This window comes from Eurytemora carolleeae, unplaced genomic scaffold (genome assembly GCF_000591075.1).
Source record: "Eurytemora carolleeae unplaced genomic scaffold, Eaff_2.0 scaffold61, whole genome shotgun sequence".
Lineage (NCBI taxonomy): Eukaryota > Metazoa > Arthropoda > Copepoda > Calanoida > Temoridae > Eurytemora > Eurytemora carolleeae.
In genome coordinates, this window is record NW_019396269.1 from 108,029 (window position 1) to 126,526 (window position 18,498).

Here is an 18,498-nt window from a genome sequence, read left to right on the forward strand (position 1 = left end):
ATACCCAAAGCCCTCCCTTAAGGCCTAAAACCGGGCTTTAATACTAACTGCCTGAGTCCTCAGGCACACTGCCTGAATGACTGCTTTTGCCTGTAGCAAACTAAATCTTTGTTTTGACCCACTTTCACTTGTCNTAGAGGAACACTGATGCACTGACTGACTGATACTAGAGGAACACTGATGCACTGACTGACTGATACTAGAGGAACATTGATGCACTGACTGACTGATACTAGTGGAACACTGATGCACTGACTGACTGATACTAGAGGAACTCTGATACACTGACTGACTGATACTAGAGGAACACTGATGCACTGACTGACTGATACTAGAGGAACACTGATGCAATGAATGACTGATACTAGAGGAACTCTGATGCACTGACTGACTGATACTAGAGGAACATTGATGCACTTACTGACTGATACTAGAGGAACTCTGATGCACTGACTAACTGATATTAGAGGAACACTGATGCACTGACTGACTGATACTAGAGGAACACTGATGCACTGACTGACTGATACTTGAGGAACACTGATGCAATGAATGACTGATACTTGAAGAACCCTGATGCACTGCTTGACTGATACTAGAGGAACACTGATGAAATGAATGTCTGATACTTGAGGAGAACTTGAGCTTTCTATAGACCTGATAACCTAGTGTTATTAGGCTAGGCTGTGCGATCTTTAACAATTAAGAAGAGATTTTTTGTTACGTTAAGCTATGTATAGATCTGATAGCCTAGTGTTATTAGGCTATGCTGTGCGATCTTTAACAATTAAGAGGAGATTTTTTGTTACGTTAAGCTATGTATAGACCTGATAGCCTAGTATTATTAGGCTATGATGTGCGATCCTTAACAAGAAAAGATTTTTTTGTTATGTTGAGCTATTTATCGACCTAATAGCCTAGTGGTTTGAAATTTCTAAACCCTTCCCAGCTTCACATTTGCCAACTTACAGAGACATTTGCCAGTACAGTCGTCGTCTTCATTATTAAAGGCTTTTTATTACGTTGCTTTTAAAATTCTTTTAATATTGCCAACAAAAATTGATCATTGTAAAGTTATCCGCTCGCAAGGCTTGTAAGATTTGGAAATTAGATATAATTATTTTATCATGCTAATATCTATGTGTTAAAAGTTCTAGAACAGCCTAATCCTAGAACTTTAACCTAACCTCTGAAATACAGGGTGTCGCAAAAAACATGGGAATTCAGTGACGAATTCGTTATCGTCTTTGTTATGAATTAGCATTGTAATACCTAATTTCAACAGCCATAATATTATTATGTCTGCTAAAATTTATTTTATGAAAAGGGTAAAAGACTGTAAAGGTGTGTCTATAATGTCTCCGCAAGATGAACAGTGAAGACGGACAAGTTTACTCTGTTTGTATACTGCAATTTTCTCGTTTTACTAAGTACAACCGTATGCAGTCAAAACATAAACAAACAAAATGTGAACATAGCAGACGAAACTCATACAGATTACAGCTTCCTCAGTAGGTATCACTATACTAAACCAAAGAATTATTTGAAAAGACGATATAGAATTCGTCACTGAATTACCATGTTTATTGGGACACCCTGTATATACTTGAAATTTTTAGAGTGGGACTGGGGTATCGAACTCACAAAGGAACTGAGTTTTTGCAACAAACTCAAATTGATAACTTTCTATATCTTTACAACCTGATGGTTAAAACATTTGATATTTCAAACTTAGATTATTTGATCTAACATAATTCAAAGTTTGAAATATCAAATACCTACAATATTGGGTTGTAAAGATATAGGGATTAGAAAATCAGAGTTTGTGGCAAAAACTCAATTCCTTTTATTTGAAGTTCAAAGTAACGAAATATGCAAAAAATGGGAAATTTTTTTTTTAACTGTTAAATATTCCTGGTGAAATAAATGAAGAATTTCCCGAAATTCCCCAACTTTCTGTTTGCATTGGAGATTTTCCTGAGAATTACTCGAGAACGCTTGACTGATTACTCTGGAAATTCCTCAGAAATATTTTTAAGTTGCATTTTTCTCCAAGGGGTCTCTGAGGTTGTCTTCTTCTGTCATGAACAAAATCTTTTTTCATTGCATCCTTATTGAGGAAACCATCGTTCAAAAAAATATTCTTGAAAAATCATAAATCTTTTTTTCATGGGTCAAGAGAAATTCTTCAGAATTGGTCATGAGAAAGTCTCCGGAATTGGTAAAAAAAATAATTCTCCAGAAATGTCCACAACAAATTTTCCAGCCCAGGCCAAAACCATGTGAATGTCCTGTGTGAATCCTGGGAATTTCTTTATGGAGAATTTTCCAGTTTCCTAGTCCCGGGGAATTTGGGGAGTTTGAAGAAGGATCTCTGGAAATTTCTGCCAAATTTCCTAATTTCCTATTCTACATAAATTATAAGGGTATCACCATGGGTCATTTGAAAAGACTCATCTTTTATGGGTAATCAGCTGCAGTTTTCTATACAGCATCATTATATTTCATAAGAAAACAAAATATAATCAATTGAATATATGAATACTTGAAATTTAGGCATTTAACTCGATTTCATATATATTTTTTCATTTTTACTAATTCTGATATGCACTGTGAAGAGTTAATGGATTTTGGTTTATTAAGCAACAAAAGTCAATTTAAAAGTAAAAATTATCAAGTAATAAAAGTGTATTCTTTAAGATTGAAACTGAAGACAAATAAATTTCAATGTTACCCTATCTAAAAATTTACATAATGCGCCAAATTTTGCAACTCAACTATGTTTCGGAGAGACAGAATCAAATCTACGTGTTACAGTTCATAAGTAGAGCTGGACACGTTCCAACTTTTTCTAGCGGTTTCGTTAACGGTTAGATCCAAACATTAAAAAATAAAAATTTCAGTTAGCTGTTAATTTTAAGGTAAGAACGGAACGTTCGTTCCGTTAACGGCATTTTCCGGTTTTTTTTTAAATTACCGTTAGTTAACTTTTATTAACGACATTAACGGAAAAAAATCAGAAACTGTTAACAGCTTCAGCCGTTAACGGTATAATAAATTATTATTGTTTTATTACAGTATTAACGGTTTAAAAAGTCGTCAACAGCATAGCAGTTAATGCCTAATTATTCCCCTTGATTGAAGAAGAGTAAATAACAAAAAAAATATTCCTAAGTTTTAAAATGTGGGACGCTTTTTAAATGCTTAAAGTTAATAATCCTAGGTGAAAATTTTACTTTAATTGCATGTTGCTTAAGACAAAGCATTGCGACCTCAGTTTATTTCCAACTTTGGTACCTGCAATTCTCACCATTAAAACAATAATTTGTCAAACGCCGTAAGTGTTCCAATTTCCCTGCCTTCTCTACATTCTCTTCATTTTTCTTTTAGCAGTCAATGCTTATAAAGATGAAATTATTTTCACTATTTTATTTCACTGGTAAACATTAAAGAAAAACTAACATACTAACAAGCATACATTACCACACTGCAGTGAAAATGTACAATACAATATTGTGAACAGTACGAACATATGAGTTTGACAGTGTACAGTAAAACCATATGACAAACAGAAAGGTTTAATTTTAGTTTATTCAAAAAAATGACACTTTCTGAATCTACATCTGAATCTGAACCATGAATTTTTCCATGTGAATAGCACGAAACAAACAAAAAGGGTCAAAGCATAAAAACAATGCCAGACTTATTAAGATCTATGTTTAATATAAAACTAGATTTTACTTGTTGACAAAAATTTTCAAAAGAAAAAATTCTGCTTCCCTTATTTCTATAGACAAACTATATAAAGATGCAGTAGAACCAATTAAAATATTACAAATCAACTCTGTGACAGTGCACAATACAACCATGTGACAGTGTGCAGTGTAAGTTTTATTTATATTTAGATCTTTAATATATCATGTTATTTTAAACAGACTTGAATAAATTTACGAGAGATTAACCCAGTGAATAAATATTTGAAATATTAAGATTTAAACAGACTTGAATAAATTTACGAGAGATTAACCCAATGAAGAAATAATTGAAATAATAAGATTTAGTTGTAAAATTTATAACATTCAAAATAAGTGAGAAATAATGTCGATAAAAGTAATCATTTTCACCAAATCAATGTCTAAATTTAATGGAATTATATCACAAAATAAGTCTGTGTTAAAAATCAAAATAACATGCCAGATTATTGTGTTAGCGATTAAAATTATATTTTCAGCCACAGACTACACAGACTGCTCTTACACTCTACCTGGACAGGCTGAGTAGGCCTATAGTGTCTCGGCACGACATGCTATACGGTTCCATGTAATGTTTTTTGACTGACTTCTCACGGCCATTTGTTGCATTCAGGGGTTATAATTTACAACTTTTAAAGCAATACTCCAATTTTAACCAAAAAACACAAAGTTTATGAATATTGTCTGTTTTAAAAGATTTTACATTTCCTATTCAAAGAATCATTAAATATCCCTTAATACAGAAGTCTCCTGATTGGGCGTGTACAGTACTTGTACACAGTAGAACATGCTGCAGCTGTGGAAAAAAATCGCACATAATTGGTGTTAATCGATCTCTGAAACTCTCTTATCTCTGTTCTCCGCATTTAAGCTTCTTAATACAGAAGACGATATTTAAAAACATCAAAACACATTTTTTTTACAAGGTTAATGCAACTTTAAGCAGAAAAAAATGAAATTACGAAATTCACTAATTTTTAAAAATTACTTAACGTTTTTACCGTTAATTTTTTTTTCTTTACCAGACATGTTTCAGTGTTTTAGCAACCATAAAAGTACACGGTGTGATCAATAAGTTTCGCCAAAAAAATTAGGGGAACTTGTAGAAGTCTCAGCCCTGAAATTTTTTTTTAAATTTCACTTTTATTGATACTGGATTATTTTTGATGTCAATCAGATCTTTGTAGTAATTGTAAGGAGCGTTCTCCCAAAGTGTCACAGCAAGAAAAATTTCAAAATGGTTCTAAACTTGATTCAACAAATTCTGCTCTAGACCCTTTAAGAACGATCAAAAGAAAAGAAAGATCAAGTAATAATCCTTCAAATATATTATTTTTCCCCTTATTAACCCCATTACACTATCATTAAAGTTCTTAAAACCGTGTTAAAATACGTTCTGGGTCATGTTTAAGGGATCTGTTTGGTTTTTTCATCGTTTACTAAGAACATTTTTGGAAAACCAGTATAAATATGGTGAATTAAAATATTTTTTAGAGAGCTGAGACTTCTAGAACTACCTCTCAGAAAATGTTTGTGAAACTTATTGATCACAGTGATACTTCGCCAAAAATAAACGACGATCTACGTTAGATTTTAGTTCGTTGTCTGATCTAGGATAAAAAGATGTTTTTTTTTTTTATCTCAAAATTGATTATTTCCAATTGGGGTTTTTCTGTTCAAATGACTAGCGGAATTTATGGTACAGAAACAATGGAGGGTATTTTTAATCAAACAGTTTTTAAGCTAGAAAAGCCACGAAATTGTCCGAATAATTTATCGAACAAAGTTTTAAAGGGTACCTTCGTGAATCGGGTAAAACGCGTTTTTCTACTTGTCAAAAAGGATACCTTTGTGAATCGTGTATGGTTAGCTTTAAATGGAGGGTGGGGTCAGATTTAGTATCAGCTTTGGTGTATACAAAGCTGCATCATTATTTTTATCATTATTACTTTTCATAGAATTTTCATTTATTCATAAAAAAAAAACAAGAAGATATGTATTAGTTATAAAGTGCACATCAAAACATAATACATATGAATCATAAAGATATGAATCTATAAAGCACTTGTTCACCTTTTGTATAAAACATGTGTTATGCATTATCCATTGTATACTTTATGCACATATGTATTGGGATGGATTGTTTCACTTTTTGGAAAAACGATCGTTTCGTTTTAAAAACGATGAAGAAAAAACTAAACTAAATTTTGTTTTTAAAAAACGGTCTTTTTCATTTTTTTAAACGATTGTTTTTAAAAAATCGATCGTTATCAAAACCGGCCCTTCGTTAACGACCGTTAGCGAAGAACTTTCGTTAACGACCTTATAAAGAGAAAATACATTTTTTGGTCTGAAAAGCCGAGGTCACAAAACATTCAGGTTATTGGTCTCGATAAAAAAACAAACATTCAACACAACATTCATAACCTTATCTTCCTGGTAAATTTGTTTAATAAATTGTCATAAAACTCAGATTGATTAGCAATTTTTTTTCAAAAATGATCGTTCTTTTGTTTTTTGAAAGTTCAAGACAAGTGGTTCGTTTTCAAAAACGATAGCTTTTTCTAAAAACGAAACGATCGTTTTTAGGAAAAAATTAAACGAAACGAAAAACGATTGTTTTTAAAAACGATTAACAACCCAAAATATATAATGATTAATGATATAAACGTATGTTACATAGTGGAAAGGTATAAATAGTCAAAGAAATATTTTAAATGAAACTTATTTTACAGCTAAACTTTATTCGTAAAATAAAATTTTTATGAAACTCTTGTGCTCTTTATGCTCTTTATCTTTAATGCTGAGATCATGCTCATATATACATTATAGTAGCACTGCTCATATATACATTATAGTAGCACTGCTCATATATACATTATAGTAGCACTGCTTTTTCTTAATAATTTTGCTAAAATGTTAAATTAGCCATATATTAAAGCACTGTTTTATGAGTTTAATTGGTTACCTTTTTCAAAATATTTGTTTAGACAATTTCGAAATAATATTTAGATGTTTAAACTAAAACCTTTTTTTCTGCTTTGTAAAAAAAACTTGTTATATCTAGAAATAACCGAGTTGCATCAAGGCAAGTGTTTATAAAGTTGTTTGACTTACATTTTTTTTAGATTAGAAACGCAAACAATGCCTGTTCTAAAACTGTGGCACTGTGCACCAAAATAATAGTGTTATATTTAGTTTGATTACGAGATATGATATTTTTCATGTAAATTTTAATAGGCCTTTCCATAACTTAAATAAGAAAGAGACAAAAGTATGTTTAGACATTTTCAACATGTTAAAATATTTAAGGTTGCCTGGAATTTTTTCAGCTTTGTTGCTTACAAAAAGTCTCAATAAAATTTAGAGTTTTTTCAAACAAAATCATAATATCTTTATTCTTCCTGTGCGCCTTTTTTAATACGACAATTAAAGGCTGGAATTGAGTCTTTGCCGCAGATTTGAATCCCTATATCTTTTCAAGCTGATATTATAAACATGTAATATTTCAAACTTAGCTTATTTGAGCTTTAATAATTCATAGTTAAAAATATCAAAGATCTAGGGCATTAAATTGCAAAGAAATAGGGACTAAAAAATCAGCGATTGTGGCAAAAACTCAATTCCTCTCCGAAATTTTGAGAAGTTTATGCTAGATTTTGTTTTGCTATTTTAGCGAGGAAAAGAGAAATCTCATGTTCTATGGAGTCATCCACCTCATGTCCTAGACCATCAATCTCCTAGGGACAAAAATACTAAATTGAAGTTGTTTTTTTTACAAAATGAAATTTAGGAATAGGTTTTCCACGCGCTAACACGTTTAACTCAATTTAAGGAGAGTTTTGCAAAATTTTGTTAAAAATTGATTTGAATAATAATAAAATGTATTTTTTTGAGAAAATTCAAAACTATTGGTAAACTATTGCGAAGTAGTAGTAGTGCACACAATTTGTATAATTCTTCTAATATCATAAATATTGCAACAGCGGCACCAATATGAATTTTTGTTGTTGCAGCAACAAGATAAATTTTGAATTTATTTAGATAAGTTAGCTATCTACAGATCAAGTTGTGCGCTATTTTTAAAAATTTGTTCTCAAACAGAATCTCCTTTTATATTGCAAACTAAGAAAATTCTGCTTTAGATCAAATATGCAGAGTTTGGGATATCAACGGTTTAACCAATCAGGTTGTAAAATTGGAGTTTGCGGCAAGAGTTCAGTTTGAGATAAATTCCGCGAAAAAAAAACTTTTTTAAAAATTACATTAACAACGAATTATTTGTTTTCATGAATTGATACAAATTTTTCCTGAAATATTTTTCTCAATCTACATTTTGTGCAATGCCTTTAAAGTTGAGATGGGGAGTGTAATACCTGTCTCTAGTCCAACTTTAAAAAAATGATACTTTAGGGGTTAGAAATCATAATATTTATTTTGAAAATATTAACCATGACACATCCATTTAATTAAAAAACATTTTTTTGCGTAAAGAGAACAAAAAATAGATACAAAATAAAATTAATTTAACTTTTTAACAAGTACCTTGAACTCCAACTGAGTCATAAAACTGAGCAAACTTTTTTCACAATTCCTTCCCCACTCTAGAGGTACCTAGTTTAAAGATAACTTATCCCTAGAGGTACCTAGTTTAAAGATAACTTATCTCTAGAGGTACCTAGTTTAAAGATAACTTATCCCTAGAGGTACCTAGTTTAAAGATAACTTATCTCTAGAGGTACCTAGTTTAAAGATAACTTATCCCTAGAGGTACCTAGTTTAAAGATAACTTATCTCTACAGGTACCTAGTTTAAAGATAACTTATCTCTAGAGGTACCTAGTTTAAAGATAACTTATCAATTAAATTATTTCCTTATCATCTTATAATAAACTGAACACTTACCTAAAACACTTATTTCTGCACAATTTTTGACAAGTGTTCAATTTCTTTGTTTTGATCAAACATAAAACATTCAATCTAGTTATGAAGTACATCACTAATGAAAATACTCTTTAAACTTTAAAACTTCTCAGGATCGGACAGAGAAGTGAAAAAGAATCCATATTTGCTCAGTTTAGAAAGAAAACTTACACGTGATCAGTTCCAGGATAACAGTTTAAAGGGACTTTGTGCGTAATTTCAAGTAACTTCCCAAGATCAGGGTTTTAAGCTCGATTTTTTGCGGTATCTCTAGCTTTACACCTTTATCTGAGCAACAATGAGATATGTCGTGTTTCTATCTTTGAATGTATTAAATTTTGTTAATTTCATTAATTCTCTCTGCCGCATAAAGACACAAATAAAAATGAAAATTATCAAACTTTATAAATGGAGGCGGGCCACTTTAAAGTTCCATCAATATTCACCTTTGTGTCATTATTCCCGTGGCAGATGAGTGTGGGGGTGTGGCAGTTTGGAAGGGCGTGGCTGGGAGAGGGGGCACACGACTCTGCAAACTCCCAAGGTGCGGGGTGCCAACCTTTAAAAATTCAGAATGAAATATTTATTTTTTGGAAAAAGTATTTGTACGTGATGAATAATTTAGTACTAGGAAACATTTTTAAATCTCTTCCTTATTTTGAATACCTCATATTTAAAAAATAAATAAAAAAAACCTTGAGAATTTTTCCAATAAAAAAAACACCTTTCTTCCTGAAAGTCTGATCCCGAGTTTGAAAAATAACAATACATTTTATTTAGATATTGGTTGCTAGTACCTGAAAGAACAAAAAGTCCGCCAAGTCGTCTTCGACATGTGAGCACAGAATACAAACTTAACGCGGCACCTGCGCAATTCACATAATCAGAATCATATTTAAAGGATATTTAAAGTACAATTAAATTAAGATTAAAGGACCCGATTATATAAATTGCGATACATGGACATGGTTGAACAGCGTAGACATGCTTAGACTACTTTTCTTCAACTTGAAGTGGTTAAACTACATGTGCGTGGTTCAGCTTTTATTCCTATTCATTCAATCTAGTCCCAAAACTGGGCATTTTTGTGTTGGATATGAGCCTCCGCTATGCAGACGCGAGCCTCCCACATTTGCTAGGCAGACCGAGCCTCCGCTATGCAGTAATGAGCATGTGCAATACATCAAAATGTGCCTGTGTAATACAAGAGGTTTTTTTAAACTTATGTTTTAAGTTTAAATAAAAGATTTTTTCACAAATATTTCGACATAGTATCATGAGAGGTTTCTCAAAGATGAGAAGTATTTATCAATTATCATAAATATAGTGCCTATTTATGACTAATATAGTGGTTTATAAAACAATAAAAAAAATTTACATGAAAAGGAAAATATTTAGAGAAAAATATTTTCATTGATTTTTATTTCATCTTTGATAATCTTTGATATAAGCAATACCTTTTTTTGAAGTTTAAATTAAGTCTAGGAAATTTGTATCATTTATTTAAATCTTAACATTTTTCAGAAAAAGCCATTGTTTAAATCAAAACAACAAAACAAACTGAGATTACTCGAGAAATGTTTCTCCAAATATCTTTCTTTCTGCGTAAGAAATGTTTTAAGTTTTAGTATAAATCCTATAGACCACATAAAAACCAAGATTTAAAAAAAGCTGTGCTGTATGGTGGAGACTCGTTTACAGCATATAGAGGAGGCACGGTCTGCATAGCGTAGGCTTCGTCTGCATAGTGGAGGCCCGGTCTGCCTGGCAAATCTGTTAGGCTCGTTTCTGCACAGTGGAGGCTCATGACGTTCGGGGAATCCCTTCTCCACTAAGACGGTGGGAATTCAGCGGCTGAATACCTTTTTTCATTGTTAGCTTAAGAATCATAGTCTAAAAAATGAGAAAGCCATAAAAAATGCTTTTTTTGTGCAAACTGGTGTTTAATCTCACCTTGAGAAAATCCACCGATGATGATGTTTTCAGGTCGTCTTCCTTTCTTGATTTCCTAAATTTTTTAATAGTTTAAAAGCAACTCCATTTAAAAATAAAATGCCAACTTGGACGCAATCCACTAGAAAGAAGGAGATAGTCAAATGTATGCAACATTGTTGGTACGACTTTGTGACCTAGTAGTCTTCTAGTTTTTATATCCACCACAAGAATGAGAAAAGCAAATCTTTTTAAAGTTTACAAATAAAAATTTCAAAACATATATGGCTTTACAATAAGATGAGTAATAATTGAAAACTTTTAACGCAAGATCTCAATTTAACGTATCATTTACTTTTACTTGAATGATTGTATGCAGGGTGTTCTCCGAAATTTGACAGTTTCAATTAAAACCAAAATTGATCAAATCTGAACAAAATCCTTCATATATCGATGGTTTAATGTTGACAGCACAATAAAAGGCAGACCACATTTTGGAAATGTAAGGACAAGGGGTATTTGTGATTATAAATTCTAGAATTTTACTCATAAAATTAATTCTGTATATAAAATAAAGATAAATAAAGAATTTTTACCTTTTCAACTATACTGTGCACAAAAATTGCTGATTCTTTTAGTTCAAAAACATTTATCGTCTTCGAATCGATCATGTTAAACCTTAAAAAAAAAATTTAGAGGTACTGTAAGCGTGATGCAAAGAAGACAAGGCTCAATTTACAACGGTACCCTTACAATGAATTAGAAATTAATGTTTATAATTGTGTAAGCTTATTATTTTAATTATGGGTTCTCTACAAAAGTGACCTGAACATTTCTGCTGCATGAAAACATATAGAAATGATAAGAATAAAAATACACTTTTTAATCTAGAAAAATGACAATATCTTCCACATTTTTATTCGATAAAGGTTTTAATGGTACCGTTGTGAATCTTGTATTGCCATCTTTGCCTTGAGGGTCACTTGAAATTATTCTTATACAATCCCTTTCAGAAGTATTATCCAACCTTTGTCAAACTATAAGAATAATTAACATTTTGTAATTATGGCAATTTTTTATAATGTCCATGTTGTGTTTTAAATAGAAATTCTTTAATTTGTAAACACACCAAAAAAATATAGAGTAAAGAGCACACATTGAATAATAATTGTTAATTAAAATTAATCATTTTACATAACTATGGGATTCTTAACAGTTGCAGCACTACACCTATATTGAATAAAAACAAGATTATAAAAAGTTTTATATCCCATGACATGGGTAAAGTATTATTTTGTCTATATTGACTTCTTATAGCCTTGAAATGTGCTTAAAAATAGTTTGTAAATTGCATGCAGATTTTGTTTGTTTCTTTTCAAATGAACTAAGAATTGACTAATTCGGAAATAAGCTCACACGTGCTTAAAATGAAGATAGATCACTACTTTTCCGAATATTATCAAGTATCATCAGAGTGAACTAGTTTCCGAATATTATCAAGTATCATCAGAGTGAACTAGTTTCCGAATATTATCAAGTATCATCAGAGTAAACTAGTTTCCGAATATTATCAAGTATCATCAGAGTGAACTAGTTACCGAATAACAAATTTAGCTTTTGAATAAGTTTAGTGCAGTCTAAAGGTAGGAAAACTCATGTTTGCTCAGAAATTACTTAACGCATGTTCGAAATTTTAATAAAATGATTAATAGTAATTAAATGCATACAGAAATAATCATTATATTTAGAAATGAACATAAAGATTTTTAAATTAATAGATGGTTATTATCATGGTTACTATCTATATAATAAAGCTTTTCGCTCATATATGTAAATATATATATCTTTAAAAGAATTTAGCTTGTGTGGGTGGGTGTTTGTCTGTTTGGATGTATTCAAAAAACGACAAAGGGGCTGAACCATTCGGGCCCAAATTTTGTGTGGGACCTCGCTTGACCCCAGAGAAGGTTTATGGATGATAGAATTTTCAAAAATTTGTGCTTAATGTTTTTTATTTTTGCAAAATTTTGAAAATGCACAAAAAAATATTATTAAATCCACAAACTTGTTTGTTTTTGTTTTTTACTGTACAAAGAGAAGATGCTCACAGCTAAAGCCATAATTAAAAGTTAAAAAAGAAGATTGGCGCGAAGCGCCCATAAAGCCTAGTATATATATATTTATATATATAATCAATAATTTATTAATCAATCAATCAAGCTTGATTTACATCCTCATATATGTATATATGTGTTAGCTATATCTGGCTAAACGGCTAAACCAAATTGGCAGAACATTTTTAAAGGAAGTGCGTGTTTATGTTCTTGTAAAAATTGATTTTTCTCAAAATTCAAAAAAGACTGTTCAAGGAATACTTTAAGAATTATCTCAGGTACATTTAAAACTCTTGAAAAACCGTTCTTATTGTATTTATTCTTGATATTACATAGTTGAATCTTCCTTAATTTAAATTCTAAACTATTTTGTAACTGCATACACGTAGTTAAATCTAACCAAAATACATTTATTTTATTTCGAATACATGTCATTAGAAAATGAAAAAAGATTGAAATGAAGATTTTGCTCACATTCTTTGATTTAAATGCTTCTGAACAGTTTTATTGTTTTTTCGATATTTTCGTCGAAAATTGGCACTAAAGAACACAATAATTTAGTTACTTATTACACTATTTATATATATATGTATTGCTTAAGAATTTGCGGAAAATAAAGCTTGAATGTAAAAAAATAATTAAAAGATAAAATAATTGTTTATAAAGAGAGGAAAGAGAGACAAAAGCAAATAATGAAAATACGTTAAGAACAATTGTCGTTAATATTATATTTAACTTTGGATAGATTACTTAATTATGGTAATTGAGGATAGTGTTCCTGAATAATAAAGACAAAATGCAGAGGAAAAGATTACTTTTTAATAATTCTCTTTAAGTTAATATAAAACTGTAATTTTCTCAAGAATATTTTGTACTAAGAAAATGTGAAAATAATATATGAAATAGTTCTATCATCCAATAGCTGTTAGATAGATACTTTGTCAAAACATTTGAAAAAAAAATGAAAAAACTGTTTTGACTTTTGAGGAGTTTTTATTCTGTTAAAGGTTTTTTTGTTGAATAGGTTAAAATCTTATAATGTATAAAGCTACCATGAAGGCATATACTGGTTACCATAAATAGTTACCATGAAGGCATATACTGAAGGCATATACTGGTTACCATAAATAGTTACCACGAAGGCATATACTGATCTCCATGAATAGTTACCATGAAGGCATATACTGATCTCCATAAATAATTACTATGAAGGCATATACTGGTTACCATAAATAGTTACCATGAAGGCATATACTGATTACCATAAATAGTTACCATGAATGCATCTACTGATCTCCATAAATAATTACAAAGAAGGCATATACTGGTTACCATAAATAGTTACCATGAAGGCATATACTGGTTACCACTAATAGTTACCACGAAGGCATATACTGATCTCCATGAATAGTTACCATGAAGGCATATACTGGTTACCATAAATAGTTACCATGAAGGCATATACTGATCTCCGTAAATAGTTACTATAAAGGCATATACTGGATACCATAAAAAGTTACCATGAAGGCATATACTGATCTCCATAAATAGTTACCATTAAAGCATATACTGATCTCCATAAATAGTTACCATGAAGGCATATACTGGTTACCATAAATAGTTACCATGAAGGCATATACTGATCTCCATAAATAGTTACCATGAAGGCATATACTGATCTCCATAAATAGTTACCATGAAGGCATATACTGATCTCCATAAATAGTTACCATGAAGGCATATACTGGTTACCATAAATAGTTACCATGAAGGCATATACTGATCTCCATAAATAGTTACTGCTCCTACAGGGGCTGTAGGGTAGATAAGCTTAGTTTTCTCAGGACCTATTAAAAATGATATTTTACTAATACTGTTGTAATTTTTTTTTTGTTAAATTAAACTTTGTTAAAGGTGAATCTACAAAGTAAACTGCTTTTCTGAAATAATTCAAAAAACCCCGTCTGTGTAAACATTCGATATTTCAAACTTAGATTATTATATCTAACAAATTTTATAGCTTGAAATATCAAAGTTCTACGACATCAAGTTTCCTAGGTATAGGAATAACAAAAATAAAATATGTGGCGAGTACTCAATTTCTTTTCCTTGAAAAGAAATGAGTTTTGCCCCAAAACTCTGATTTTCTAACTCATATATATTTGCATGCCGATATATGAATTATATGAATTATTATAGATAAAATAGTCTAAGTTTAAAATACGCAACAACGGTAACGGTAGCAAATTTTTTTCTTTTTCTTTTTTTTCGTTGATTTGTTTACTTACTTATTCTTTGTAACAGATCGACCCATCCCTCTCCTGTTCCACCAACTCCGTGGAGAAATATTAAACTGAAGGTTTCATCCTTCTCATTCTTCTCATTCTTCTCATTCTTCTCATCTTTCTCTTCCTTCATTTTAATCTGCAATCTTCTAATAATAAAAGTAATAAAATTTGCTTGTTTGTATCATAAATAAAGAACATCTTGACCAATTTGCCACAAATTTTGAATGGGGAACTCGGTATCTTTATTTAGCAGGGATTAAAAGTTAAGTGGATTCTCTTCTAATTAGATATTTAACCCTATTCCCGCTGGGGGGGGGTTACATAACTCAAAAAGTATTGGTCTGAGGCTGTTGAAATTTTCTGACTTTTCTTACATACCCAAAGCCCTCCCTTTAGGCCTAAAACCGGGCTTTAATACTAACTGCCTGAGTCCTCAGGCACACTGCCTGAATGACTGCTTTTGCCTGTAGCAAACTAAATCTTTGTTTTGACCCACTTTCACTTTTCAGATTTTGATAAAATTTAGCTTTTTGGAAAGCCTATGACATAAGGAAACGGATTGCACAAGTTTTGCGAAAAAAAAATTGCAAATTTTTTGCAAAAAACCTGTCAAAGGAAATTTGCACATTTTTAGTTTTTCTTGATTAAAAATCAGGTTATTTAAAATTTTGCAAAAATTTTTGCATATTTGAAATGGCATGGTCAAGGGCTTTTCAAAAATGTATAATTTGTCATTTTTTGGACAAATTTTTTTTTGCAAACATTTTTACTATAGAACTGGATTTTGCGATAAAAAATTCAATTTTCGCAAATTTGCAAATTTTTTTGCAGATTCTAAAAGTAGAGCACAAGAGCTTTCTAATGATGTATCATTTGTCATATTTGGACATAAAACATGGGATTTAGAGGGGGGGGTCAAATTGACCCCCCCCAGCGTATCCTGGTTTTCAAGTACCCCAGCGGGGATAGGGTTAAGTTTCCAGACAAAGCTTGGTTTCCACGCTAGTATTTAGCAAGGAGAATTGAATAGAAGGAGGGGGCGATAGGGTTTCCGTACACTTTGCTGTGACGTTTTTGGACTGCTGAAGAATTAGTTTATTCGTAACAACAATAACAAAGGCAGCCGATCTAATGTAAACAAACATGAGTTAGTATACGATGAATTTTCATCCAACGCCAGAAATGCCAGATGTTTGTTTATCATTTGTTTTATTGTTTACAATCTTTATTATTGTTGTTACGCAAAAACTAGTTCTTCACCAGTCCAAAAACGTCACAGCAAAGTGTACGGAAACCCTATCGCCCCTCCTTCTATTCAATTCTCCTTGGTATTTAGGATATACATGAGAAATAGCATACTCTGCTTGTTTATTAATTTGTATGTCTGATCATAGATCTAGAACCTCTCGACCAACTTGTCTCAAAATTTAATTGGGGAATTCGGTATCTTGGTGTTACTTGATTTAGCTTGATTTAAAAAGTCTTAAATTGTAATAAAATTGTATATTTATGTAGAGTAGTAAACTCTGCTTGTTTAGTTATATTAAAATATATCGCATATGTTTTATTATACATATTGTTGCAAACAAATATGTATTTTTTAAACTTATGTGTGATACCCTAACACGTGTTTCATAATATATTTTCTCTGTTATAGTATTATTTATTGTATTACTGGAAAAAAAAATTCTTAAAATATGTTTAAAACATCAAGAATTTGAAAATGAAAAAAATTCTTGACTGCCTATTTGTTTTTGCCCAGAGAACGTCAAAACCGATTGGGTCAACAATTTTAGCAGCACCCAAAATGACCTGACGATAAGAAACAGAAAAATCCACAAAAAATTGTTACTTTAGAAAAAGAAACATTTAAAAGTTTAAAATATTACAAGAACAGTGGTTGCGAAGGACTTAAAAAAAAAAAAAAAACATTCCAAATTATTTTCCACTTCTTCCTGATACTTTTTTTAAAATTGCAAAATAATTGTAACTGTTTAATTTCTGTTTTGAAGTTAGCATATATCTTTTCACACTTATGTATATTTTATCAAACCCTGGCAATCTTTAATATAGATTTTGTGTCATTGGCAGCTGTTATCATACGCAAAAGAAATAAAACTGCAAACTTTTTGTTACTTTTTAAAATTCATTTTAAGGATAACTTTTTTATTTGATGAGATGGATATAATTTGATGTGACCATTAATATAAAAGTATTGTATTTTAATTTTGTTTAAAAAACTGTGAAAATAAATTAAGGAAGCAAATCTGAACTGGATTTAAACAGTGAAATATATTGTTTTTAACCTAGAGTAACTGTTGTTAATTGTAATATAAAAGATATCGTCTTTAATTTTCACTATGTTCTCCATTGTTACTCTAGCAAGAAATCCATAAGTCATTTATAGATAAGCTTCAATAGAAAGTAACCAAATTTTTTAAGAGATACCAAGAATATCTCATTCATTCTTAATTAGACAAAGCTTCTAAGACTCAACTAAAAATTACGTTTACAATCCCTTTAAGAATAAATTGTGAAAAAAGATAAATAAAATAAAACTGCGTCTCAAGGGAAGAATATATTTTGTCTGTTTAGTTTAAGTTTACTACAGGGACCTTAAACAATTAAATACTGCACTAGAAACAAAGAAATAAAAATAAAAAGTTTAAATTTGTCATTGCAGGGTTTACATAAATCATAATAACAAGGGATTATAAACGCAGTCCGACCTCTGCATAATCACTGGCCGAACACTTCCTAAGCTTTGGCCGACCATTGCCCGATCTTAGGCCTACCTCTGCCTGACTTCTGCCCGACCACTGCCTTACAACTTCCCGACCACTGTCCGACCTCTGCAACGCATTTTTCATTTTTCAAGACTGGTTTCTTAAATCCATGTCAAATGTTCAATGTGTTTATAAATCGTCAATTTACACTGAGACTGATTTTTAACAGAAATTAACGACAAATTTAATTTCTATTAATGTTTCAGATTAATGTTTAGTATATTTCGTTATTTTTCTTAAATTCCTAGAAAATGATAAATAGAAGAATTCATTTTGATTAAAAATTGATTGCAAATATAACAAACCTAGAGTTTCTATGATATCTATAGCGAATAACATGACCAACAAAAGTATTGCCTAAAATTTTGTTTGTTGAATTTGATAAAGTCAAAATTGGCTTTTTATGAACGAAAACATTGAATTTTCACGGTCTTAGAGTAACATTTCCCCTTGGATTTGACCCCCCCCCCCTTCCCCTGCTACAACCCAAACAAACCAACAACTCTTGGAGTCCCCTGCTTAACTGTATACTGTGAAGAAAGCAGTATAAATATTAATACCCGGACAAGTGTGCCTCCCAGAAATATTATTAAATCCACAAACTTGTTTGTTTTTGTTTTTTACTGTACAAAGAGAAGATGCTCAGAGATAAAGCCACAATTAAAAGTTGAAATAGAAGATGGGCGCGTAGCGCCCTAAAAGCC

General features: G+C 30.9%; 1 protein-coding gene across 1 annotated transcript; it reads right to left on the bottom strand.

Moving 5' to 3' along the window:
• Window positions 1–7,303: 7,303 nt before the first annotated feature.
• Window positions 7,304–15,264, bottom strand: LOC111699814 (acyl-protein thioesterase 1). The gene is made up of 8 exons (XM_023470549.1): window positions 15,009–15,264; window positions 14,486–14,567; window positions 11,203–11,284; window positions 10,628–10,682; window positions 9,472–9,540; window positions 9,121–9,233; window positions 8,298–8,366; window positions 7,304–7,492 (listed from the first exon to the last, which is right to left on the bottom strand). Exons 1-8 carry the CDS (start codon window positions 15,136–15,138, stop codon window positions 7,400–7,402), a joined length of 693 nt encoding a protein of 230 aa, XP_023326317.1. The 5' UTR covers window positions 15,139–15,264; the 3' UTR covers window positions 7,304–7,399.
• Window positions 15,265–18,498: the final 3,234 nt, after the last annotated feature.

Bases quoted from the DNA above. Each gene is read 5' to 3' on its own strand.
- LOC111699814 (XM_023470549.1), bottom strand. From the start codon at position 15,138: ATGAAGGAAGAGAAAGATGAGAAGAATGAGAAGAATGAGAAGAATGAG. The intron at 8,367-9,120 runs GTGAATATTGAT...TCTTTAAACTAG, and splicing joins ACGGGAATAATGACACAAAG to GTACCTCTAGAGTGGGGAAG. The intron at 7,493-8,297 runs GTACTTGTTAAA...TTTTGTCCCTAG, and splicing joins TGACTCAGTTGGAGTTCAAG to GAGATTGATGGTCTAGGACA.